Below are 24623 nucleotides of genomic sequence, written 5' to 3'. Positions count from 1 at the left end.
TAAAATTTCAAAAATAAAACCTCAGATGAACAACACATGACAAATTGCATCGTGTCATTATTTACTGAACTAAAATAAAGCCAAAATGGAAAAGCCATGTGTGACAAAGTTAGGACACCCTTACTGTTAACACTGGAATTAAGTGGGTAAATAACGGTCAAGCACTGCTAATCAAATACCTTTGGTTAACTGATCATCAGCAAGTCTGAGCGCCTCTATAAAAGCATAAGCTTTGACAGTTTGCTGGTCTGGAGCCTTCAGGTGTGTGTTAACACAATGCCAAGAAGGTAAGACATCAGCAATCATCTTAGAGAAGCAATTGTTGTTGCCATCAATCTGAGAGGAGTAATATGGCCATTTCCAAACAATTTGAAGTTTATTCACAAGTGGAAGACATTTAAAACACACACCTCTCCTTCCAGGAGTGGACGTCCCAGAAAATTCACCCCAAGATCAGACCGTGTAAAGCTCAGAGAAATGGCAGACAACTCAAGAACTACACTTCAGATGCTACAGGCCTCAGTTAACATGTTAAATGATAAAGTTCATGACAATACCATTAGAAAAATATGGGACAAAAAATTTTCATGTTTAGCAGGCTTGGTAGAAGAAAGCAAAACACAAGTCTTCTAGAATAATGTCCTTTGAACAGATGAGACTGAAGTGGAGATGTGTGGCCATAATGCACAGCGCCAAGTTTAGTCAAAACCTAAAAAGCATATCAGTCCAAACACCTCATACCAAAAGACAAGCATGCTGGAGAAGGGCTGATTATTTTGGGCTTGTTTTGTAGCCACAGGACCTGGGCACCTCACAGTCATTGAGTTGGCCAGGAGGTCCTCTGTATATCAAAGTATTCTAGAGTCAAATGCGAGGGCATCTGTCCGACATCTAAAGTTGGGCCAAAATTGGGTCAATCAGCAGGACAATGATCCCAAGCACACCAGCAAATCTACAACAGAATGGCTGAAAAGAAAAGAATCAAAGTGCTGCAATAGCCCAGTCCATGTCCAGAGCTCATCCTGACTCAAATGCTGTGGTGAGAGCTGTGCATAAGCAAATACCCACAAACCTCAATAAACTGGAGCAATGCTGAAAAGAAGAGTGGTCCAAATTTCTCCAGAATGATGTGAGAGACTCATAAAGTCACACAGAAAATGAATTTATCGCTGCTAAAAGTGAATCTAAAGGCCTAACTTCAGTCACACATGGCCTTTCCGTCTTGGCTGTGTTTTTCTTAAATAAATAATGACACTGTGTGATATGTCATGTGATGATGTTTATCTGAGGATTTATTTTCCAAATTTTAAGACCTGCCAAGGACCAGATAATTTTTTATTATGTCCTGATACAAAAAACCATGAAATTCAATAGGGTGTCCTAACTTTTTTACATGACTGTATGTATATAAATATATATATATATATATATATATATATATATATATATATACATACATATATATATGTATATATATATATATACACTGCCCTCCAAAAGTTTGAAAACACCCCTTCCAAAGTGTGGTTTTGGACGATATCAGCATAAATCTTTATCATTTTTTGGTGCAAATACATTAAAGTAAATTGACATTGTCATTGAAGACCAGCAATAATAATTTTCATTTTGATTACATAATAATGGCAATATACTGTATACATGTCAAAGTCGGACATGCCCCTTTGCCAGCTGTGATGCCTGGTTACTGATTTAAACTTGGCCCAGGTTTTTAGATTTTAAAAGATTTTTGGGTTAGCACACCTTAATAGCTTCAACAATTGATTGCCAATTAAGTTTAGAATACAATGAATTTAGGCCCAGATTATGCAGAGCTGTAATAGCTGCTAATGGTGGATATTTTGATGAATCGAAAATTAAATTTTTTTCTATGTGTAAACTGTTTATGTAATAAAATATGTTTTCATAGTTAGTGTTGTTCCCGTATCAGTGCAAAATTATCACAAATTAAAAAGGATTCCTGTTAATAATATCCAAAACCCCACTTTTCTAGGGCGTTTCCAAACTTTTGGAGGGCAGTGTTTATATATATACATATTATATTAACAATAGTATGATTCATACAAAAAGTATCTTTTTTCTCTGTCTCTGTTTGCTTGTTTTTACTAAACTGAAACACGGTGGTCATCCTATAGTTTCAGATCAGTTACATCTTTATTCTAACTAACAGAGAGCTCCTTTGTGTGTTTTTGTTTGTTTTGGGGTGGGTCAGGGTGATGTAATTTGACATATCAGTGTATGTGTATCGGAAAAGAGTAGGCTCTGGGGTTAAAGGTCACGCTTTCAACTCTCCTTCACCTCTTGATATGAGGATTTTAGTCCAGTGTGTGGAATGTCAGCCTGAAGTGAGACACTGAAGGTTTTTTTTTTTCTTTTGCTGTACCCACATTGTTTTACTTTCTCATGAGCTGTGTTTGCATATTGAAAGGAAGTTAACTCAAGCAAGGAAATTATCCAATACGTATGCTTCTTGGTAAATAAACTTCATTTGGGTAATCACAGTCTCTCATGTAGCCTACCTTTAAAAGATTGATTCACTGTAGCTAGTAGTTTTGTCTTAAACATGTCTCACTTATATGTAGTGGTGGAAAGACTGATTTATTCTAATGAATCAGTTCATCCTATGTATCTCTGGAAAGTCTAGTTCATTGTGTTGAATTGGTTGTTTAGATGGTTCTTGTAAATGAAATCCTGAATCTATTACCAATCTGTTCACGTCCCTATGTGGACTTTCCTCTAATTATAGATTATACATTTTTTAGGTTGAGATTAAAAGTTTACATACACCTTGCAGAATCTGCAAAATGTTAATTATTTTACCAAAATAGGAGGGATCATACAAAATGCAAAAAAAGTCCCTTGTTTTTCCCTTGTCTGCCCTGAAGAACTGCCCGCTGTTCTTCAGAAAAATCCTTCAGTTCCCACAAATTCTTTGATTTTTCAGCATTTCTGTGTATTTGAACCCTTTCCAACAATGACTGTATGATTTGATTTTGAGATGCATCTTTTCACACTATGAACAACTGAGGGACTCGTATGCAACTATTACAGGTTAAAATGCTCACTAATGCTTCACAAGGAAACTCAATGCACTGAGAGCCGGGGGGGTGAAAACTTTTGGAATTTGAAGATCAGGGTAAATTTAACTTTTGTCTTCTGGGAAACATGGCTTCTGGCTTTTAATGCATCGTTTTTCCTTCTGAAGCATCAGTGAGCATTTGAAACTTCGGTAATAGTTGCATATGAGTCCCATTTGTCCTCAGTGTGACGAGATGGATCTCAAAATCATAGTGTCATTATTTGAAAGGATTAAAATAAACAAAAATGTTGAAAAACCAAAGAATTTGTGCGAACTGAAGGTTTTTTTTTTCTGAAGAACAGCGGGCAGTTTAACTGTTCATGGCAAACAATGGACTCATGAACATCACTTGTATTAGGATAAACAACACAGTATTAAGAATCAAGCGTATGTAAACTTTTGAACAGGGTCATTTTTATAAATTCAACTATTATTTTCTCTCTTGTGGACTATATGTAAATGTCTTTTATGTGAAATATCTTATTCAGGTCAGTAGTAGATAAAAAGAAAACTGGCAGCAGTTGTATGATCCCTTTTGTTTTTGGTAAAATAATTAACATTTTGCAGATTCTGCATGGTGTGTGTAAACTTTTGACCTCAACTGTATATAGATATTTAGTATGCCTGTTTTCAGTTTTAGCATTGTCTGCTTGGCTTAGACTTATTTTAATTCATTCAAAAACATTGATAAACATTGATAAAATCTAAATAATATAATTAGATTAAATTAGATTAGAAATCCACCCTGTTTCACAAAGATAGACCCACTTGGAAATTTCTGGCCCACCACTAGTTCATAGTTTCTTTAATACAGTTCTTTTAGAGTCTTCAAACTAAAATAGGCTTTTTGGACCAATTTAATCAATAAATAAATAACTGACTTACAATAAATATTATGAAAAGACTATACTGCATCAAGGCTAACTACATCATCCAGGCTTAGTGAGAGAGGTTAAAATGATAAGACTATAGAAAAAAGAAAGTAAAATCGTCCAGTACTATGAAATATATTACAGTTTCTTTTTTGGCCACAGCCATAATAATGTGCTTCTGGAAATGGCACTTTAGATTACTTGTGTTGAACAGAGTTGCTATTGCGTAATGTTATTGACTCAGAGCCCTGTGTGTTTGTGCATTGTGTTTCAAGTGTATTAGCGTTTGAGTGACAAGCCTCATAGTTTACATAGTGTCTGACTGTCAGCTGGTTTTATTCTACATGTCTGCAAGTCAAACCTATAAACAGTGTCTCTTCAAACTCTGTGCCAGACATAAGTCTTTTCACTAGCTAGTGGCGATGTAATGTTTTATTTGAATAGCATACAGTGAACTGCTGTCTGGATAAATGTATTTTTGCTCTGTTTAACATTCACATTCTGAATTCTCTGGTGACCATGTTGGTATTTGCTTTAGCTGTATCCTAAAAATCAAGATGCTTTCCTGATAAACAAGGACCTGGCAATAAAGCTAATGGTTGAAATATGTTTCTAGTAATATGATTGAAACCTAATTGTTTGTATATGTAAATATTTGACCAACAAGAATTGCGAAGGTGCAATTACGTTGAAACCACTTCGCTAATAAGTCAATGTTCAGTTAATATCAGTCAAGCATGTGGCAGTCAATATCTACACTACAGCTATTTAGCACATGTGCTAAGGTACATAAAGTTTTATGAGGCCCCAGAGAAGGGAAATGAAAGCTGGTCTCTTTTTTTTTGAATGACCCCTAAGAGGAGGTGCCACTGCTCACAAAATAGTTTAAAAACTCAGTGGACAACTTAAGTGTCTTCTGTCTATGAGCTGTTCCCTGTGCACATTGGGTTGGGTTTTCTGTATCTTTCTGTTTTCCTGGTTATTTCCCTTTAGGTATATCTACAATGTTTAGATGGATGCTTCTAAGGATGATGTTATTGCTCTGGATGACAAGAGAAACACTTCAGGGCGGCACAGGTAAGCATGCTGATAAGAAAAAATGCTCATATCTAGTTTTTAAAATCTGTTTGGGGATTTGTGTGCAGTAGTACTTATGCTATATAGCTAAACCTTCAAAGAACAGAATTGCAAGAGTTTTTACCTTAAGTTGTTGAGACACAAATTGGGTTTCCAATCTTCTGTGTTCTCCATGGTATAGAGCTCTTTGACTTCTGAGATGTTAGCAAACAAAATATTTCATGCTATCCAGAGAAAGGCATATTACTAATTGAATGTTGTAGCTTAAGGCATGTGGATACAGTATGGATGAGTTGTGACAGTAAACAGTTACAGTGTTTTTTAAGAATTTCAGGAAAAAAAAAATCACTCTAAAGTTACGTGAAATTTCCAGTTAAATAATTTGTAGTTACAGAGTACAATTACAGAGTAAGGACACTTAATATTAATCAATTAATAAAAATTTCACCCTAGCAATTTTGTTTTTTAAACACTGAATAATTCAGGATGACTTCTGTGTCCAAATCGCTAATTTGTTTATTCATTTACTAATTCTTAGTGCATTAAAGTTGTTTAGCTTTCAGTTTAGCTTTCTTTGTCCTAAATCCTTTGGTCCTCAAGGTGCACTTAGACCATGATGAACTGAACATGATGTCCATCATGGTGGAATTTAATTGACTTCTAGCTCACAGGCTCGAAAACAGAGGAGCAAGGAAACAATTAAAAAAGAAATTAGAAACTTCCCAGAGGTTTGTCTGAAATTGCATACTGGTTCCTTAAGAACAGGTTCATGAAACACCAAATTGGGGTATTGAGAAGCACCCAGTGTTGGGGAAAGTTACTATGTTAATGCATTACAATATTCTGTTACTTCCTAAAAAATTACATTACTTAGTTACTTTTTATGGAAAGTAATGTGTTACATTACTTTTGCATTACTTTTAAAATCTGGACAGGGCTTGTTTGTTTGTTTTTAATATAAAAAGTTGTATCTTTAGCAAATGTAAAAGCCTTTTCACACCAAAGTGAAATGAATAATGAAAAGTAAATTCACGTCTATACAGTAGAACCCAGGAGAAGAAAGTTCAACACTCTTCAGCAATTAAAAAAAAAATGAAGCACAGATGTTAGTTCATCTAAAGTAATTTTTCTTATTAGTATGGTTGAACTGGATCATCAAAGGTCAGCAGCAAAGACATTGGTTAATAAAAAGGGATTAAATACATATTTGTATTTGTGTTATTTATCATTTAATTATTGCAGGTTTGCATCATATTCTAAGTCACTGTTTTAAATCATTTTAATGACTACTGAATCTGTTTTTTGCAAGTGAGATGAGTAAATGCATGTTCGCATTTAGTATAGAACTGCAGTATCATCATGTTCACACAACGCACAAAACGCCTCTGTACTTCTGATTTCTCTCTCAACATGGGGACAGGAGACTAGTCAGTCAATAATTAGGAAAACAAAGTAACTGAGATTACTTATTTGAAAAAGTAACTCAGATATTTTCTTGTAAATTAAAAAGTAATGTGTTACTTTATTAGTTACCTGAAAAAAAGTAATCTGATTACGTAACTCACATTACCCTCAACACTGGAAGCACCCCTGCCAGATATACACTAAATCAGTAAATTAAAGCAGGGACTGAAGTTGTTCACTCAAAATTCAGACACCACCACAAATGGTATAGACATCCAATATAGTACAGCATGAAGGGGGATAGGAAGCATCTGTGGAAACAGCTAACGTTTTTTATGAATAATTTATGAGTAGTTAATGTAATTTGAGACATTGCACACATAAACTGGCATATCATTAATCTTTGTCTGGCTAATCTGGTTAATCCTACCATGTTTACACGTAACTCACTAGTCTGTTAATGACTGGATTGACTGCTCAGGCTTAAAACCCACCATGAACATGTTCAAATTAAAATTTGGTCAGATCAAAAGAAATGGTGTAGATTGTAAATAATCTTTTAAATATGAACATTTTAGCCATGTAAACTTATGAATCAGACTAGTTTCTCAGTACCTGTCACATATGCGCAGTGGTGTGTACTCTATGTGTTTATGGCAGGAGGTAAAAGAACTGGTCAGTGGAAGAGAAAAGCTTTTCTGTTTTTTTTGTTTGTTTGTTTGTTTGTTTGTTTGTTTTTTATAGTTATCTACTGTATATAGCAATGCTGTGTTGATAAGAATGTGTGATAAATATGTGTCTGTATAAACATTCTTATCCAACAATGGAGCATCCATAAACCTCAGTTATGTTGTTTTTTATAGTTATATATTTTTGTGATTCTGTAGGTTTGTCCTGATAGGTTATCCTCTGACAAGACTTTTTTTTTTTTTTTTTCATTGTTGTGTAAGGGTACAAACCTCAAAATCCAAATGGTGGTGCAGCACAAATGTCAACAAGAGGTATTGTAAATCTCTCTATGTTGATTTATCAGTTTTAATTCAGGGTTATTTGCATGGAACTTATTTTTTATTTATTTTTTATTTTAATTAATTATGAAATTTAATCAATTATAAAACTCAATAAATGTCTTATTTCCAGATTATGGTTTGGGTCCAAATGGCAATTCAGCAAACATGAAAGGAAATGGTGAGCAAAATCAGAATTTATAATAAAAAATATATTTTTTTTATTTTAAAGGTTTTTGATATTTAGAACTGATTTTATTTCTTCTTCATATTATTTTTTAAGTATTCAGTTCTTCTACAAAATTCTCAGGTAGAAATCATGTTTGAATTATGTTACTAAAAATGTTAATAAATATACCTTCATTTTTAATTAGTGCACTTCTTAAAACTCATCTTACTTAATTCAGTAAATATTAATGAAATGTGATTAGATAAATCATTGGTTTTATTCACAAGATTATTTTGCTTGGTTTTTTCAAATATTTTGTTTGAAAGTTTTGTTTGAAAGTATATTAACATTATTTTAGAAAAGTCTTGTAACACTGATCTTAGATAGATGGATGGATGAATGGATGAATTCTTAACTTAATGAAGTTTTTTTTATTATTATTTTTATTAGGTTATCCTGTGAACAAAGGTACAGGTAAGCCTCACTTGAGAAAAGCAACAACACCGTGTAATATACAATATCATGTAGTGAATCATTCTAAAAATTTTAATCATCATACATCCTGTATTTCAGGTGCTTATGGGAATGCACAAAATAAGCCTGGATATGGAGGTCATCCCCAATATGGTATGAGCTTACTTTGCTTATAAAATATGCACATAATCACAAGTTTTTCTCTTTTAACATATTTTGACTGTTATTAGGTGGTACAGGCAAGGGAATGATGAACCAACATGCATTGAAGCAGAGGGGAGGTATGTGATCTAATGTACACCAAAAATAATTTGAATAAATAAATAAAGCCTAATTGATCATTTAGATTTTTTTTAAAGCCTGTTCTTTTTAAACAATGTGGCTATCACTTATTTAGACACTTCGTTTTTCTGATTACACTAAATTTCTGTAATTTCTTTTTTTGTTTGTTTGTTTTTTTGCTAGGTTATGGAAATGGTAATGGCTACAGAGCTCCATCTTATGGGGGTGAGTTTAATGCCAAGTCAAGTACAGATTTGAGCATAACATGTTCTTGTTAGAATACCATTGTGTTGTTTAAGCATATAAAACTGGTGCAATTTTGTATTTGCTTTCATTAAAATTTTCATTAAATCTTTCGCTAAGGCTACAGCAATTTAATGGGTGCTCATCCCCAAAAAGGAGTTGGTCTAGGTGAGTCTGTTATTTAAGTATTAGGTTTAGTTCACCTAAAACATGTCTGTCATTTTTTTACTTTTTATTCTTTTGTGGAACACAAATGGTAAATATCCAAAGAATTTGGGAGACTTTGGTCAGTTTTTGGATAAATATCACAAACCAAAAAAGCTACACCACCAATTCTCTGTCACAAACTAGGTATATTTGTTTCCATTACATTTGTTAATATATTTTACATTAGTTGAAAATGGTAGAACTGATCACAAGGTTCATTGTAAAATAGTATGCAGTCATTTGTAGCATCTGTTATTAAGCCTGTAAGAAAGACATATTATTTTTACATTAACTTTATTAGAGTAGAGTATTTATTTCAGTAGAGGATGTAACATTTTTCAAACCATTTTTTTTTTCTTTTGAAACCCATTCTAAATTTGTTTTGCAGTATTACAGACCATGGCCAAGACCCAAACATTTTAAGAATCAAGATGATTTTTATTTAGTCATGATTTTCATTTGGAATCGCCAAGCAGAGTCCTGACCATTTATAATTATGACTGACCAGAACCTCAACTTGAAACTGGATTTTTATTGTCTAAAATTCATTGTAATCGCATTAAAAAGAGTGGTTTCTTATTCAAAAGTTCTCCTTGGTGTTCCACAAATTAAAGAAAGTCTGTTTGAATTAAAATGTAAAGGTTTAGATGTTAGAAATACTAATGATTTACATATTGAAGTGGATAATCTAATACAAAATCTGTCAAAACTGGCAGTTAACTATCATATCAAATGCTAAAGAGATGTAAAAATGTATAACAAATCTTAAACCACATTGGTTTTTGCACTATATTTGCATTAAAAGTGTTTTGTTAACAATGTTCACTAGGTTTTGGTGCTGGGCCTGCAGCTGCTAAAGGACAAGGCTCAAAATCTGGAGGTAAATTCTTTCTGTATATGGCATTCTATCTGTATATGTTGAAATCCTCTCATTCTGAAAGAACAGAAGTCAATACAGAAAAGCACATCTAATGTAGTCTAGTTTTTCTTTCATTGTCAGGAGATTAATTACAACATATAACTTTACCAGGTGTAGGAAAGTTGTAATGTTACCCTGGGTGCTGTCCTTTATACAAGGATTACTTTGTTATCTAGATTTAATTGTTGATGATTTCAGTCAATGTTCCATTTTTTTAAACACATCTCATAGTCATATCAACAGCGCAATTCATTCACATAAACACATAAAGATTGCAGGTCTTTGTCAATACTGAAACTCTATCCCAAATTAATAACAATAGTAAAAATAATAATGAGTAGAGATTAATTATCATGATTAGAAGGTCTGGCATATGTAATATAATCTCAGATGCGTTAAGTGAAGTATGAAAAACAGGGCCAAGGTTTGAGTGAATTCATTTTCATCTCACTTACAGGATATGGCATCTCTGCAGGATACCCCAATGGTGGGGCAACCAAGGCACAACAAGGTATATATAAATTTAAAATAATTCTATTAAGTCAACTTCCTTCTGCTAGCTTGTCTGGATTGTAAACTGCACTTCTAAACTGATGTGGGATTGGTTTTGGTCAGGATATGGAGGATATGCTAATGGAGGTGCAGCTAAGCAACCTAATACAGGTAATATATTGGATGTTTAAATAAATTTGATTTCACAATGTAATTACTACAGTGTGGATAATAGGCTACTAAACTGAGGGCATTACACAATTATTTATCACAAAAAAAATGTTTTCTCTAATTAGGCTCTTCTCTTCAAAATATGGGGTATCCCAGTGGTGGAACCAAGGGACCTAAACCAGGTAAACTTTTTTTTCTGTGTAATGCATATTTTTTTCTTTGTATTAATTTTCAGTATAATTTGAATCTTATGTGTGTTGAATCTACTTCTAAGGATATGGTGCTAAAGCTGGAGCCTCAAATGGACAAGGGGCCAAGCCTAATGGTAAATAGCTTATGATTATACTATTATAAAACATATTTTTTGGCCTTAAAATCTGGTTGGATATGCTGCTTTCACAACTTTTGTTAAAAATAAAAAGGTATAGTAGTGATAAAAAAGTATAGTAGTGATTTGGGATTGGTTTTGTTCAGGATATGGAGGATATCCTAATGGAGGTGCAGCAAAGCAGCCTAATACAGGTTTAATATTTTTTTCTTAAATTTAATTCTACAATTTAATTACTACAGTGTGGATAATACTAAATTCTGAAATAAACTGAGGTTATTACACTGGTTTAAAGTATTTTTCTTTAATTAGGCTCTTATCTTCAAAATATGGGGTATCCCAATGGTGGAACCAAGGGCCCTAAACCAGGTAAACTTTTTGGTGTGTTTGTGTGTGTAGTGCATATGATGTGTATTTCTTTTTCCTTTCTCTCATTTTGGATCTTCTGTGTTGGGTTTGCATTACAGCATATGGTGCTAAAGCTGGATCCTCAAATGGACAAGGAGCCATGCCTAATGGTAAATAGCATGTGATTATTACTATTATAAAACATAGTTTTTTAGTATAACATAAAACAAGTAAAATGTGTTTGAATAAGCCATGTTCAATACCACTATAAAAATATGTGAAGTGCATTCCTTTGATTGCACATTTGTTTATTGAAAAGAAAGGACGATACAAAACAAACTACACACATTTACACATATACATGAGACAAAACATAATCAGGTCAGACTGAAAATACTTCACTACATGGTGAGGGATTTACATGGCTTAAATACAAAGAGTAGCAGGAAATGATACACTTGAACTGAACTAGAATTCAGGTGATAGCTCCCTCTGTTGGCTAGATGTATAGCCCATAGCCTTAGATGTTACAGAATCCCCCTCCTAGGAACACTTCCTGGTGTTCTTTTGCTAGGACGTCCACTAGGTCTGGGTGCCAGATGATCTGGATGGTTCCAAAATGTCCTTGGGTGCAACCTATGATCTCTCCTCTGGACCATATTCCTCCCAATCCATTTGGTATTGCATCTGGATCTCTCAGACTAGATAGATTTTAGTTTATTATGATCTGTGATCATCTGGTGAGCTTCTTCCCACCAGTGCCTCTATTCTTCTAACGTAGCTTTGTTGGACAAAAGATCCTTATTGCCTCCAGGACAAATTCATAGTCTGCTGCAGATTGACTACCTTGATTTAAATGAAGCAGCTGAACTGGTGAATCTGATTCTCCTGCAGGATACTCAAACACTTCCCTAATCTGCTCAGAAAAACATAAGGAGCTTTGAATTTGGCCATCATTATACTGAGCCAAATGATCCTTGGCAGCGTGTAGATTCAGAGGTTGACCTTGAAATTCCCACAGTGGCTAATTCTGGTAAGAGATAGCCACTCACGCAATGGCTGCCTCTGTTAGATGATACATTGTAGTTGCACTGGTTTGAAATATTTTTCTTTAATTAGGCTCTTCTCTTCAAAATATGGGGTATCCCAATGGTGGAACCAAGGGACCTAAACCAGGTAAACTTTTTTTGTGTGTGTGTAATACGCAGTGTTGGGGAGTAACTAGTTACATGTAACAGAATTACATAATTTAATTACAAAATAAATGTAATTGTAATTAGTTACAGTTACTGAGAAAAAATGTGTCATTAAATTACAGTTACTTTTGAAAAATGCCAGTGATTACAAAGGGGATTACATCTGAATTTTTTCACACCCCCACCCCCACTTACAGATATAATTGACTTCTTTCATAAATTGCATTGACTGCTCTAAAATGAGACACCAATGTTTCAGGAGTTTAGGACACAGTATAGGACACATGCTTATTCGATAACTGTTTTATTTCCTATTTGGGTTTATGCATAAACTTTATTTTTTAAGGTTTTTTCCAAGGCATTGTTAGATGCTAGTGTTTTCTGTCATAACTATGCAAACATTTGATTTCAAACCCAGTATCATAGCTATTAAACTATTTCTTGTTATGATGTTATTTATGTTATGATCTTGTTATGACATATAACGCAACTGCACTCACGGTGACCAGAGTTCGATTCCCGTCAAGAGGGCCTTTGCCGATCGCGCTCCCCTCTCTCCTCCCAGCTCTTTCCTGTCATCTCTCTACTGTCCTATCACATTAAAAGGCATAAAAAAAAAAAAATAAAAAAAAAAAAAAAAAAAAAAAAAATGTCTGAATTTGTGGTGGCTGTGCTTTAAATTAAATTATTACACAGCTCAGGCTCATTCGGGGCAACTTAAGTCAGTGCTATATGCTTTATAATTTTTCTTGGTGGAAGCTTTGCATTTGGTAAGGTAATAAAATATTAAAGCTTAATTCAATATTATGTGGACAGTTTCTTAATTCTGTCATCCTGGTATCGTGGACTTGCTCTATTGTTTCATGCAAACGCAGCTGTTGCCCTTTTTTTAAGATAACTAACAAACTAGTACTACTACTTAATTATTTATGTGGTGAAATGTTGTGTAAGAAAACTGGTATGACTGCACTGTATCTCTAAAATGTCTAGTTTGAACTTGCCATTTGCTAGCAACTGATTTCTTAATGGAAGCTTTGCGTTGAAATATTTCAACTCAGATCAGTGTTTCGTGTCTAATAATTTTGACACGAAACATCTAAATAATCTGTCAAGCAGCTGTGTAATAAGTGAGGTAATGTACATTCAGCCAGCTGTTATCGCAAAATAAAGATGTATATTGTCCCTTACTTATTATAATCTTAATTCAAGTGATAAAGGATTTTGAAAGTCTGACAGTAATTAGTGTTGAGTGCTACTGTAAGGTTAACTCTGCCTGGTTTAAAACAGTTGAAAATATTAGAAATTTAGAAAAGTAATCAAAAAGTAATTAAAAGTAATGTTGCATTACTTCAATAAAGTAATTGAAAAGTTACACTACTTATTACATTTTAAATCAAGTAACTTGTAATCTGTAACCTATTACATTTCCAAAGTAACCCTCCCAACACTGGTAATACGTATGGTGTGTATTTCTTTTTCTTTTGTCTGATTTTTCCACGTCATTTGAATCTTATTTGTATTGGGTCTTCTTCAAAAGGATATGGAACTAAAGCTGGCCCCTCAAATGGACAAGAGGCCAATCCTAATGGTATACAGCATGTGATTATTACTATTATAAAACATACTTTGGGCTCTAATATCTGTTTTAATTTAATGACACGTTCAAAGCCACTGTAAACTACATGAGGGGTAAAGCGCTAAATTTCCTATATTGTAAACTAAAGTATCGCCTCTAAAGTTTTGTTTAGGATATGGAAGATATGTTAATGGAGATAGTCATGAGGATAGTCAAAAGTATTTTTCTGTTATTAGGCTCTTTTCTTCAAAATATGGGGTATATGTGTTAACTGTGTGTGTGTGTGTGTACGCTTGAATACATGGTGTATGAGAACAAAAATCTGTATAGTGTATAATGACTTTGGAGGGGTATTACATTAAAGGGGTATTATAAACACTGAGGGTATTACACAAATCTAAAGTATTTTTGTCTAATTAGGCTCTTCTCTTCAAAATATGGGGTATCCCAATGGTGGAATCAAGGGACCTAAACCAGGTAAACTTTTTTTGTGTGTGTAATGCATATGGTGTGTATTTCTTTTTCTTTTGTCTGATTTTTCCATGTCATTTGAATCATATTGGGTCTTCTTCAAAAGGGTATGGTGCTAAAGCTGGACCCTCAAATGGACAAAAAGCCAAGCCTAATGGTAAATAGCATGTGATTAAAACATACTTCTAGGCTCTAACATCTGTTTTAATATGACACGTTTAAAGCCACTGTAAACTACATGAGGGGTAAAGTGCTAAATTTCCCAAATTGTAAACTAAAGTAGCACCAAAGTGATTTGGGATTGGTTTTGTTTAGGACAGGGGTGCTCAACCCTGTTCCTGGAGATCTACCTTCCTGCAGAGTTCAGCTCCAACCCTGATCAAACACACCTGAACCAACTAATTAGGATCTGAAGGAGCACTTGATAATTACAGACAGGTGTGTTTGATCAGGGTTGGAACTAAACTCTGCAGGAAGGTAGATCTCCAGGAACGGGGTTGGGCACCCCTTTAGGATATGGAAGATATGCTAATGGCGATGTAATGAGGATAGTCAAAAGTATTTTTCTGTTATTAGCCTCTTTTCTTCAAAATATGGGGTATCCCAATGGCGGAACCAAAGGCTCTAAACCAGGTAAACTTTCTGTGTGTGTACGCTTGAATACATGGTGTATGATAACAAAAATCTCTGTAGTGTATAATGACTTTGGAGAGGTATTACATTAAAGGGGTATTATAAAAACCCAAATCTAAAGAATTTTTTCAATTAGGCTCTTCTCCTCAAAATATGGGGTATCCCAATGGTGGAACCAAGGGACCTCAACCAGGTAAACCTTTTCTGTAATTATAGTGTATATTACTTTTTCCTTTGTCTTAGTTTTTCATATTATTTGAAAATTATCTTGGGTCTGATAGGATATGGTGCTAAAGCTGGACCATTAAATGCACAAGGAGCCAGGCCTAATGGTAAATAGCATGTGATTATTACTACTATAAAAAAAATATTTATAGGTTTTGAATTCAAAATCTGATTTGATATGTCACATACAACACTGTAAAATATATGTACATCTTTTATAATTCACAATAATTTAAAATATATATTAATACACCAAATGTAGTGTGGCCCTATTTATATTAATAATGTACTGTACATTATGGGAGGACAAGTTCTTTAGGGGTAAAGGTCTGTTTTGGGTCTGTATTGTAAACTGAGATAACTGGAGCACCTCAGAACTGATTTGGGATTGGTTTTGTCCAGGATATGAAGGATATCCTAATGGACTTTTTTAAATAGATTTGTTTCTACATGGATATTACTAAATTCTGAAAAGAACTGAGAATATTACACAGATCTAAAGTATTTTTCTCTATTTAGGTTCTTCCCTTCAAAATATGGGGTATCCCAGTGGTGGAATGAAGGGACCTAAAGCAGGTAAACTTTTTTTGTGTATGTGTTATGCATGAAGAGTTCAGATGCAAAAGCCTCTAAGTATGTCTGACTTATTTATTTAAAATTAGCATTTCTTTCTGGCTACTTTGTATAGGTTTCTATGTAAGTACTGGTACTTTGGAATGAGTTAAAGTACTTGATGAACATATACTATGTGTGGAGTGCATTCACTCAGTATTGTTATTTCATTTTTGACCAAGATGCTTTGGCTTTTAGAGGCTTTTGCATTGGAACTCTTCATATGGTATTCATTTTTAATTTGTTTTATTTTTCCATATCATTTAGAATCCTTTGTGTGTTGGGTCTTCTTCAAAGAATATGGTGCTAAAGCTGTATTCTCAAATGGGCTCAAATTATTACCATTACGATTTTGGACTGCAGTAGCCATTTCAACTGCTAGCTGTCAATATTACATACACCAACTGTAGTGTAGTAGTGTAGCCCTATTTAGATTAATAATTATTATTGGTGGTGGAGTTGTTCATTAGGAGTAAAGCACTGAAGGTCTGTATTGTAAACTGAAGTAACTGGAGCAACTCTAAACTGATTTGGGATTGGTTTTGTTAAGGATATGGAGGATATCCTAATGGAGGTGCAGCTAGGCAACCTAATACAGGTAATATACTGGATGTCACCAATTTTTTTTTTTTTTTTAGTAAACTTGATTCTACATTGCCTATTACATTGTGGATAATAATGAATTCTGAAAAGAACTGAGGATAGTACACTGGTCTGAAGTATTTTTCTCTAATTAGGCTCTTTTCAAAATATGGGGTATCCCAATGGTGGAACCAAGGGACCTAAACCAGGTAAACTTTTTTGTGTGTGTACTGCATATAGTATTTCTTTTTTCATTGTCTTATTTTTATCATTTGAATCTTATGTGTGTTGGGTCTGTTTCAAAGGATATGGTGCTAAAGCTGGGTTCTCAAATGGGCAAGGAGCCAAGCCTAATGGTAAAAAGCATGTCATTATTACTCTTATAAGACATATAGTTTGGTGCTTGAACATATAGCTTGAAAGGCTATCTTTAAAGCCACTTTAAAATATATAATAGATGCACACCTTAATGATCTGTATTATTGGGGAAGGAGTTGTTTATTAGGGGTAAAGCACTAAAGCTCTGTATTGTAAACTGAAGCAACTGGAGCACCTCTAAACTGATATGGGATTGGTTTTGTTCAGGATATGGAGGCTATCCTAATGGAGGTGCAGGTAGCCAACCTAATACAGGTAGGGCTAATATATTGGATGACACCAACTTTTTTTTAATAAATTAGTTTCTACATTGTAATTATTACATTGCGGATAATGCTGAATTCTGAAAAGAACTAAGGATATTACACGGGTCTAAATGGTTTTTCTCTAATTAGGCTCTTCTCCTCAATATATGGGGTATCCCAATGGTGGAACCAAGGGACCTAAAGCAGGTAAACTTCATTATGTGTAATGCTTACGGTGTGTATTTCTTTTTCCTTTTTCTTTAATTTGCATAACATTTAAATGTGTGTATGATTGGTCTGCTTTAAAGGATATGGTGCTAAAGCTGGACCCACAAATGGACAAGGTGCCAAGCCTAATGGTAATATGATGCATGTGATTATTACTATTATAAAACATAGTTTTTGGCTCTAAAAACTGCATAGATAAGCTCTATATCATGTAAAAACCTCACAGTCATATCTACGTTCTTATGATCTATAGGTTATGGTGTTCCTCAACATATATCAGAAGGACCTTATAAAGCAGCTAATTCAGGTAAATCATCATTGAACGTACTTAAGTAATTTTATTTACTTCTTCCACATGACATGAAAAGATGTAGTTTTATAATCTTTCATTTAGAAATACGTCTCTATGTAAATTTGTCATATAGTTTGTACTAAAATTGCTTTGCTTCTAGGATATATGCCTGTAACAACTGGAAAAGCCGATGTTTCCAATGGAAAAGGACCTAAAGGGGAGATTTTAAGCCCTGAAGCACCAAGTCGTCTTCCAGTAACTTCTAGCACCAAGGGTGTTTTACCACCAGCTGAACGTGAGCCAAATACAGGATTACTTCCAGAACAAACTAAATACCTTCCACCAGTTCTACAACAAACAAAAGGACAAAATCTTAATGCACAACTTCAACAAGTCAAAACCCCCAACTCTATGGCACCTCAGCTTGCTCCAAAGCCATTTATGCAAGGTCCAGGTTTTTATAAACCAAGTAAAGCTTATAAACCACCCACACCTTTAATTCCACAATACAAAGCTCAAAAACCAGATGTACCAGCAGTCCCTCAAGCTATTCCTGCACCAGAATCTGCTCCCATTCCTCAGACAAATTCTCCTCAAACATTACAAACTGTTGCACTAGAGCAGGAACAAGTCCTGTCACAGGAACAAACCATAACTCCAGTCGTACCACAACCAATTACACCACAAGGCAGTATTTCTTCACAGGTGCCTCTGTTGCCAAAAACTCCAGAGATGCAACAATCCAAAATTCAGTCAAACCCAGCTTTGCCTCAAATGAAGAATCCATCAACAACAAATCCTGGTAAACCTCTATAGATTTAGTAAATCATTATATGATTACCTGAAACCATATAACAGCTTCAAGATACACCTCTTCTGTGACATTTAACGTATAGTTAACCATAATCAAAGATACTTCCTATAACTCCTATATAAAATCCCCCTATTCCCTCTTTCTTTACATAGCAAATCCATAGAAACACCATTTTGGGTTCCCCAAAGAACCTATTATAATTGTGAAGAATATTTTAATACTCTAAAGCATCTTTTTTTTTACTGTAAGGATCCTTGTGCATTGAAAACGTTTAATGGATCTTAATGGATCTGGTTCTTTGTGGAGCTATATATGTTCTTATTTTTAAGAATGTAGAGAAATTTTATTTAATTAAAAAATAAAAAAATAAATAAAAATTTGAAAGTATTTCCAAATATCTGCTTTGTAATACATTGTGCAAGTGGGTCTTCACTTCACAATATAACAGCTGTTACTGATATCAGGGAATCTTTCAAGGTTAAGTTAATTTAAGTAATTTAAGTTTTATTTATAAGTTGTTTGTGTTCTGCAGAACTCACTGGTCAAGGACAGGTGCAGGGAGCTATGCCTTCAAAGCCTGGTAAATTACAAATAATTATCCATATATATAATATAAATCATGTTAAAATTGGGCTATTGTAACCCAAAGTTTTGGTTAAATACAAAATATTTAATTGTTGATATATATATATATTTTTAGATTGTGGACCTGGAGGACGACCTAATGGACAGTGGGTGAAACTTCCAAGTCCAGGTGAACCCTGATTATTTTTTCCCCCACTTGTTTATTGTCATATAACTGAATAAACAGACTGACCAAACACATGATAATGCTTATCAAAAGCTTGATGTTTATAAGACACAATTAAATATAAAAAAAAGATTTTTTGAGTTTAGTCAATGTTTTTTTGACGTGCTTTGACTTCTAAATGTTTGTGAAGATAAGAAATAAGCAGCCAATCCCAAAAATAACTAAAAATGTGGTTTGCAGGGACAGGGTACCCCAAAGGAAAAGGAGAAGTGTCATCACAACCAGGTACGTAAAAATAAACATTAACTTTCCATACATCCATCCAATACATAGAATTTTAAGCACTTTGAATACAAAATTACTTTAGGGAAAAAGCCTATATAACTGTTTAGGCCTATACAACAAAATAAAAGGAGTATATATTAGATTTGTTTATATTGTAAATGTGATTAATATGTCTTAATTCTGTCACTAGGCTTTGGAGCAGGAATTGGTGGTTATCCAGCTCAGGGCATGAAAAATGGCTACAAAGCAGGTCAATTATTTCAAATCACATTTCATTGTAGTTTACATCACTTATTATTAGGCTTCAGCTTTTTTCAAAGCCTAAATACAGCTGTTTGTCAAAAATTTAGAAATTATTTTTCTGTTTTTACTCTACAGGTTATGGAGGCTATGGAAACAAATTCACAAATCCAGGTAGGAATATCCTACTTCATGGATATTTCTTATATCATTTGTTAACATAGACATAATTCAAATGTATATTTAGTAAATATTTCATCTGATGCTTTTATGTCTAGGTATAAGTGCAATATCATGTCAATGCAACCTACAAGTAAATAGATTATAAAGTAAATCATTCAAACAAGTTTTCCTTTTGTCCACATTTTTAAAATTGTGTATTAATACTTTCATCGTCATTTGCTTGTAAATGAATACTAAAAATTAGGAATCATAAAAATATCAGTGACTTGATATGCCTTTTGCTAAACTTGTATTGTTTAATTTACCTGTTTAATTGAATGTGTTTATATTTGTGTTATGGATTTTGCACTCATTTTCTGTGCTAGGCATTAAGAAGAAACAATTTGATTACTTGTTTATTAATATTTAGACATTTCTTTACTCTGATAGCTGGGCAAGGTGGGCAGCCATTAGGATTTGGATCTAAGGGAAAATCTCAAGCAAAATATGGTTAGTCTAAACAAAATCCTTTCTGATAATTTAATAAGAACTCACCAAATATGTGTCCATATGCTTCACATTGACTTCTGCTCAGTTTTCATAACCACAGTCTTATTTTGTCAGGAATTGGTGGACTTCCGTTTGGTGGTTCCCCCAGTGGATATCAAACCAACCCCTCTGGAAAATATGGCATGTTATCTTCTTCATACTGTAATATTTAGGGTTAATGTTAACCACAACAGCAGTCCTAAATGGGCACACTGATTTATATGTCTGTCTTATAGGTAAAGATGGTCAACACTATGGAGCCAAACCCTACAATCCTCAACAAGGTGAAGATTGCTTTAATATTCCCCTACACTTTTTCACCGTTTTTTATTTATTTGCAATAAAATGTATGTAGTTGTGAAATTATTATATATATATATATATATATATATATATTTCAGCTTTAAATAAATAATTGATTCAACACCTGACATAAGCTGTACGTCTTAAAACATTACACAGAATGCTATTTAATGCATTTTGTTTTATCTAATACTACTGTACTTGGACCCCAAAACAGGATATGGCAATTTACCATACAACTCTCAGCCTCTTCTTCCAGAATCTGTTGCCAAATCACCTGGTAAATATGGTGAGCTAATAAAGCATGTTGACTATTCATACAGCACATCTGTTTTTGAAGATATTTTAAATGATGTGTGTCTGTATTTTCAGATTTTGGAGGTTTACCCTACAATAGTCAGCCACTTGGATATGGCGGTGATAAGTCCTCTGGCAAATATGGTGACTGTTATTTCTTTTTTCAGTTGCATTGTTTGTTATTTCTACAAATTCCAAAAGTGATTATATTTTACTGTAACACTCCCACAGGACAAAAGGGTCTTAATTATGGTGGTCAGCCATTTGATCGTAGGCCTGATGCTATGCCTGGGAAATATGGTAAAAGCCATTGTTTTGTATTGATAATTACACTACAATGCTAATAATATCAATGTATTAAAGAGCTAATAAGTATGCCCCTCATCTCCACTTTCTGTAGGTTCTCCTGAATCCCTGTATAATCCAGAATCTGTCAGTCTCAGTGGTAATGCCAAATCAGCAAAATATGGTGCGACTTTTTTCTTTTTCACATCTATTTTGAATTCATTCATACTCTGGTTTAAAGATCCTAGTCATCACTCTTCTGTACGTGAATCATGTCAAACAGCATTTAGTTAGGCTAATAATTGTTTTGTAAATCACTGTAAAACACAGTATATAATGTAATGATATTCCAACTTTGTTTATATGGCCTTCAGGTAATCCAGCAGTGTCATATGAACTCCTCGGCCCCGTGACTGATGGCCAATCTGTTGAAGGTACATACATCTCCCTCTGTTTAGTACACTATTTATTTAATCAACCAAGAGCTACTGAACTACTATGTTGTAATTCTATTACATTCTACAGTTTAATGAAGAAAATACAAGGTTGGTCATTTAAATGTGAACTTCTTTTTTCTAATTTGACCAGAGAACAGAAGCCTGGAGGCTTTGCACCAAGGTCCTGAGATTGATGGACAGAAATCCATAGACCAATTTGGTTAGTCATGTTTGTCTATGCTTTTTCAAAGTTTTTACTTACACCTTTCATCTGATAGAAGCAAAAATCCACATGAGATCCAGCAATTTTTGCATTCGTTATAAGCCACTTGGTTTTAAATCAGATACATATCCAATGTCTGGACATCTGACTTATGTCTAAACACACATTTCTGATTGGCCATTCCAAGACACCACAAGGTAAAGGCCAAACATTTACCCACAAAACTTTAAGACTGGCCTTGTATAAAAAAATGTGCAATTATCTTTATCCCCTCAGATTTGCAGGATATAAACTTAGAATATATAAACTTTATAATTCTGAGGGGAAAAGTCAGAATTGTGAGATATGATGTGAGATAAGTGTCTTTCTGTGTATCTGTGCTTGATTCAGGAGATGGAGAGATTCCACCCCATCCTGATACTCCAGGAGCTAGAGAGGCAAATGCACAATCCATTGACAAATACGGTACAATCATTTGTTGACACTGAAAGTATCTACAGGAATGTGGTGTGTAAATATGCATATAATATTCTTCACATTTCACCCTCTTTGTTTAAGGAACGGGTGATTATACCAATGGAAGGGTACAACCAGAAGGTAAAAGAAATGTTCAAAACCATGATGTTTCTGTGAATGTTGTACATTGTGTATTTACAGAATTTTTTTTTTTTTTTTTTTTTTGTAGTGGCATACTGCCATTTTTTGCCCCCTTGTCTTAAAATTAGGGGACATTTGTTTGTTTTAGTGGCATCCCCATATACTATACACAATAAAGGTTCGTTATTGGCACTATTGGTTCCATGAAGAGCCTTGAACATCTATGGAACCTTTCAAATGCAGAAGAGGTTCTTTAGATTTTTTTTTAAATGTTCTTCAAAATGGTTCTTTTAAGAACTGTTCACTGAAAGATTCTTTGAGGAACCAAAAATGGTTCTTCTATGGCATCACAGCGAAAACACTCCTTGGAACTTTTATTTTTAAGAGTGTATCCTTGTATGCCAAATAAATTAAGAGATGAGTCAAATCCAGTCATTCCACTAATTGTCTTTCTTGACTGTCCTGCAGTTGTCTCTTTCCCTGGTGTTCCCACCGTGGGCCCCGCTCCTCACATCCCAGCTGTCACCTCATTTGACACCACCCTTGACGGTTCCTCCTTGGCCCCTGTCTCTGTGCCTGATGTGTCCACTGTTTCTGAGGTGTCTGCTTCACCTGTATTCCCTCAGCCTGAGCTGCCCAGTCTAAAGCAGCAGCCAGCACCACCACATCAGATCCAAATCCAGCAGCACCTCAAGTTCCATTTCCTCCCACAAGGCAACTCCCAGACAGGTAAAATGCTAATAGACACACACTTGTAAAAACACATTCAAAATTGTGTTGATTTGCAACTGATAACAGCTGGACTATTGAACTATATTCATTTTTTAGAATAATTTCTAATTCACACTATTATAAATATGTAGCTATTTGAATATTAATTATCACAAAAACCACCAGTTAACACTTTCCAAGAATTTAATGCATAATGCCCACACTATTAAATAAAACAAACTAAAAAATAACCTAAAAATCTATGCTACCGGTCAAGTTTTTTAACAGTAAGATTTTTAATGTTTTTTTTTTTTTTTTTAAAGATTTCTCTTCTGCTCACCAAGCCTGTATTTATTTGTTCCTAAGTACAGCAAAAATAACAGTGAACATAAGTTTTCTTTCTGAATATATTTTAAAATGTACTTTATTCCTGTGATTTCAAAGCTGAATTTTTAGTATCATTACTTCAGTCACATGATCCTTCAGAAATCATTCTAATATTCTGATTTGCTGCTCAAAAAACATTATTATTATTACTATTATGTTGAAAACAGCTGAGTAGATTTTTTCCAGGTTTCTTTGATGAACAGAACGTTCAGAAGCATTTATGTAAATTGCACTCAACTGTTTTAAATATTTCTAATAATAATAATAATAAATGTTTCTTGAACAGCAAATCAGCATATTAGAATGATTTCTGAAGGATCATGTAACACTGAAGACTGGAGTAATGATGCTGAAAATTTTACTTTGATCACAAGAATAAATTACATTTTAAAATATATTCAAATAGTTTCATTTATTTTAGTTACTGAATAGTTTTTCATTTATTTTAAATAGTAAAAGTGTTTCACAATTTTACTGCTTTTGCTGTATTTTGGATCAAATAAATGCAGGCTTGGTGAGCAGAAGAGAATTGTTTAAAAAACATTAAAAATCTTACAGTTCAAAAACTTTTGACTGGTGGTGTAGATTTGCATAATTTCTGAACTTTGTGCATTAAAAGTTGATTATTTTTAACAGGAAAGGAAGGCAAATACAAATTGAATGGATTCTTCGGAAATAAATACCAAGGTATGGATAAAGTGTATACACATTTAGCATTAAAAAAAAGTAATCAACGTGGCACATTTTCCAACTCATACCTCTGTTTCTCTTCTTAGGATAATTTGGAGGTGGACAGTGATATTGCAAAAATGTGGATCTTCACTTGATTTCTCTGTTTTACACTTAATGTTTCTGTGAATGTTGTAAATTTTCTATCGTTTTGAGTCATTTGATCTCCTTAGCCTCTAGTTTTGTATTTTAATGTTTGTTACCCTGCTTGAAATTAAATAGCAGCTTGTAAAAATAAAGACATTTTAGATTTAGAATGATTGTAGCTTATGCATCTTTATTTTCTTTTCCATTGTTTCTTTAAATTCTATTTTTGTCCTTACTT

At 33.8% G+C, this 24623-nt stretch overlaps 1 protein-coding gene across 1 annotated transcript; it reads left to right on the top strand.

Moving 5' to 3' along the window:
• Window positions 1–4973: 4973 nt before the first annotated feature.
• cmn (calymmin) lies at window positions 4974–24509 on the top strand. Its single transcript, XM_051125098.1, is given in 48 exon segments — window positions 4974–5046; window positions 7401–7451; window positions 7591–7638; window positions 8331–8381; window positions 8566–8607; window positions 8746–8793; window positions 9662–9712; window positions 10209–10262; window positions 10367–10414; window positions 10540–10596; window positions 10889–10936; window positions 11055–11111; window positions 11210–11260; window positions 12210–12266; window positions 13824–13874; window positions 14283–14339; window positions 14440–14491; window positions 14923–14966; window positions 15103–15159; window positions 15248–15298; window positions 15711–15767; window positions 16354–16401; window positions 16541–16594; window positions 16691–16741; window positions 16971–17018; window positions 17159–17215; window positions 17317–17381; window positions 17432–17543; window positions 17689–18330; window positions 18875–18922; window positions 19043–19096; window positions 19334–19378; window positions 19569–19628; window positions 19757–19792; window positions 20231–20290; window positions 20405–20470; window positions 20566–20613; window positions 20850–20912; window positions 21005–21073; window positions 21161–21229; window positions 21330–21398; window positions 21589–21648; window positions 21803–21871; window positions 22265–22339; window positions 22433–22471; window positions 22940–23200; window positions 24206–24256; window positions 24346–24509. Coding segments are annotated over 48 exon segments (3429 nt in total). The 3' UTR covers window positions 24351–24509.
• The last annotated feature ends 114 nt before the right edge of the window (window positions 24510–24623 follow it).

Source organism: Labeo rohita, chromosome 12 (assembly GCF_022985175.1).
Source record: "Labeo rohita strain BAU-BD-2019 chromosome 12, IGBB_LRoh.1.0, whole genome shotgun sequence".
NCBI classification, from domain to species: Eukaryota; Metazoa; Chordata; class Actinopteri; order Cypriniformes; family Cyprinidae; genus Labeo; species Labeo rohita.
This window is presented reverse-complemented; position numbering and strand designations above follow the sequence as displayed.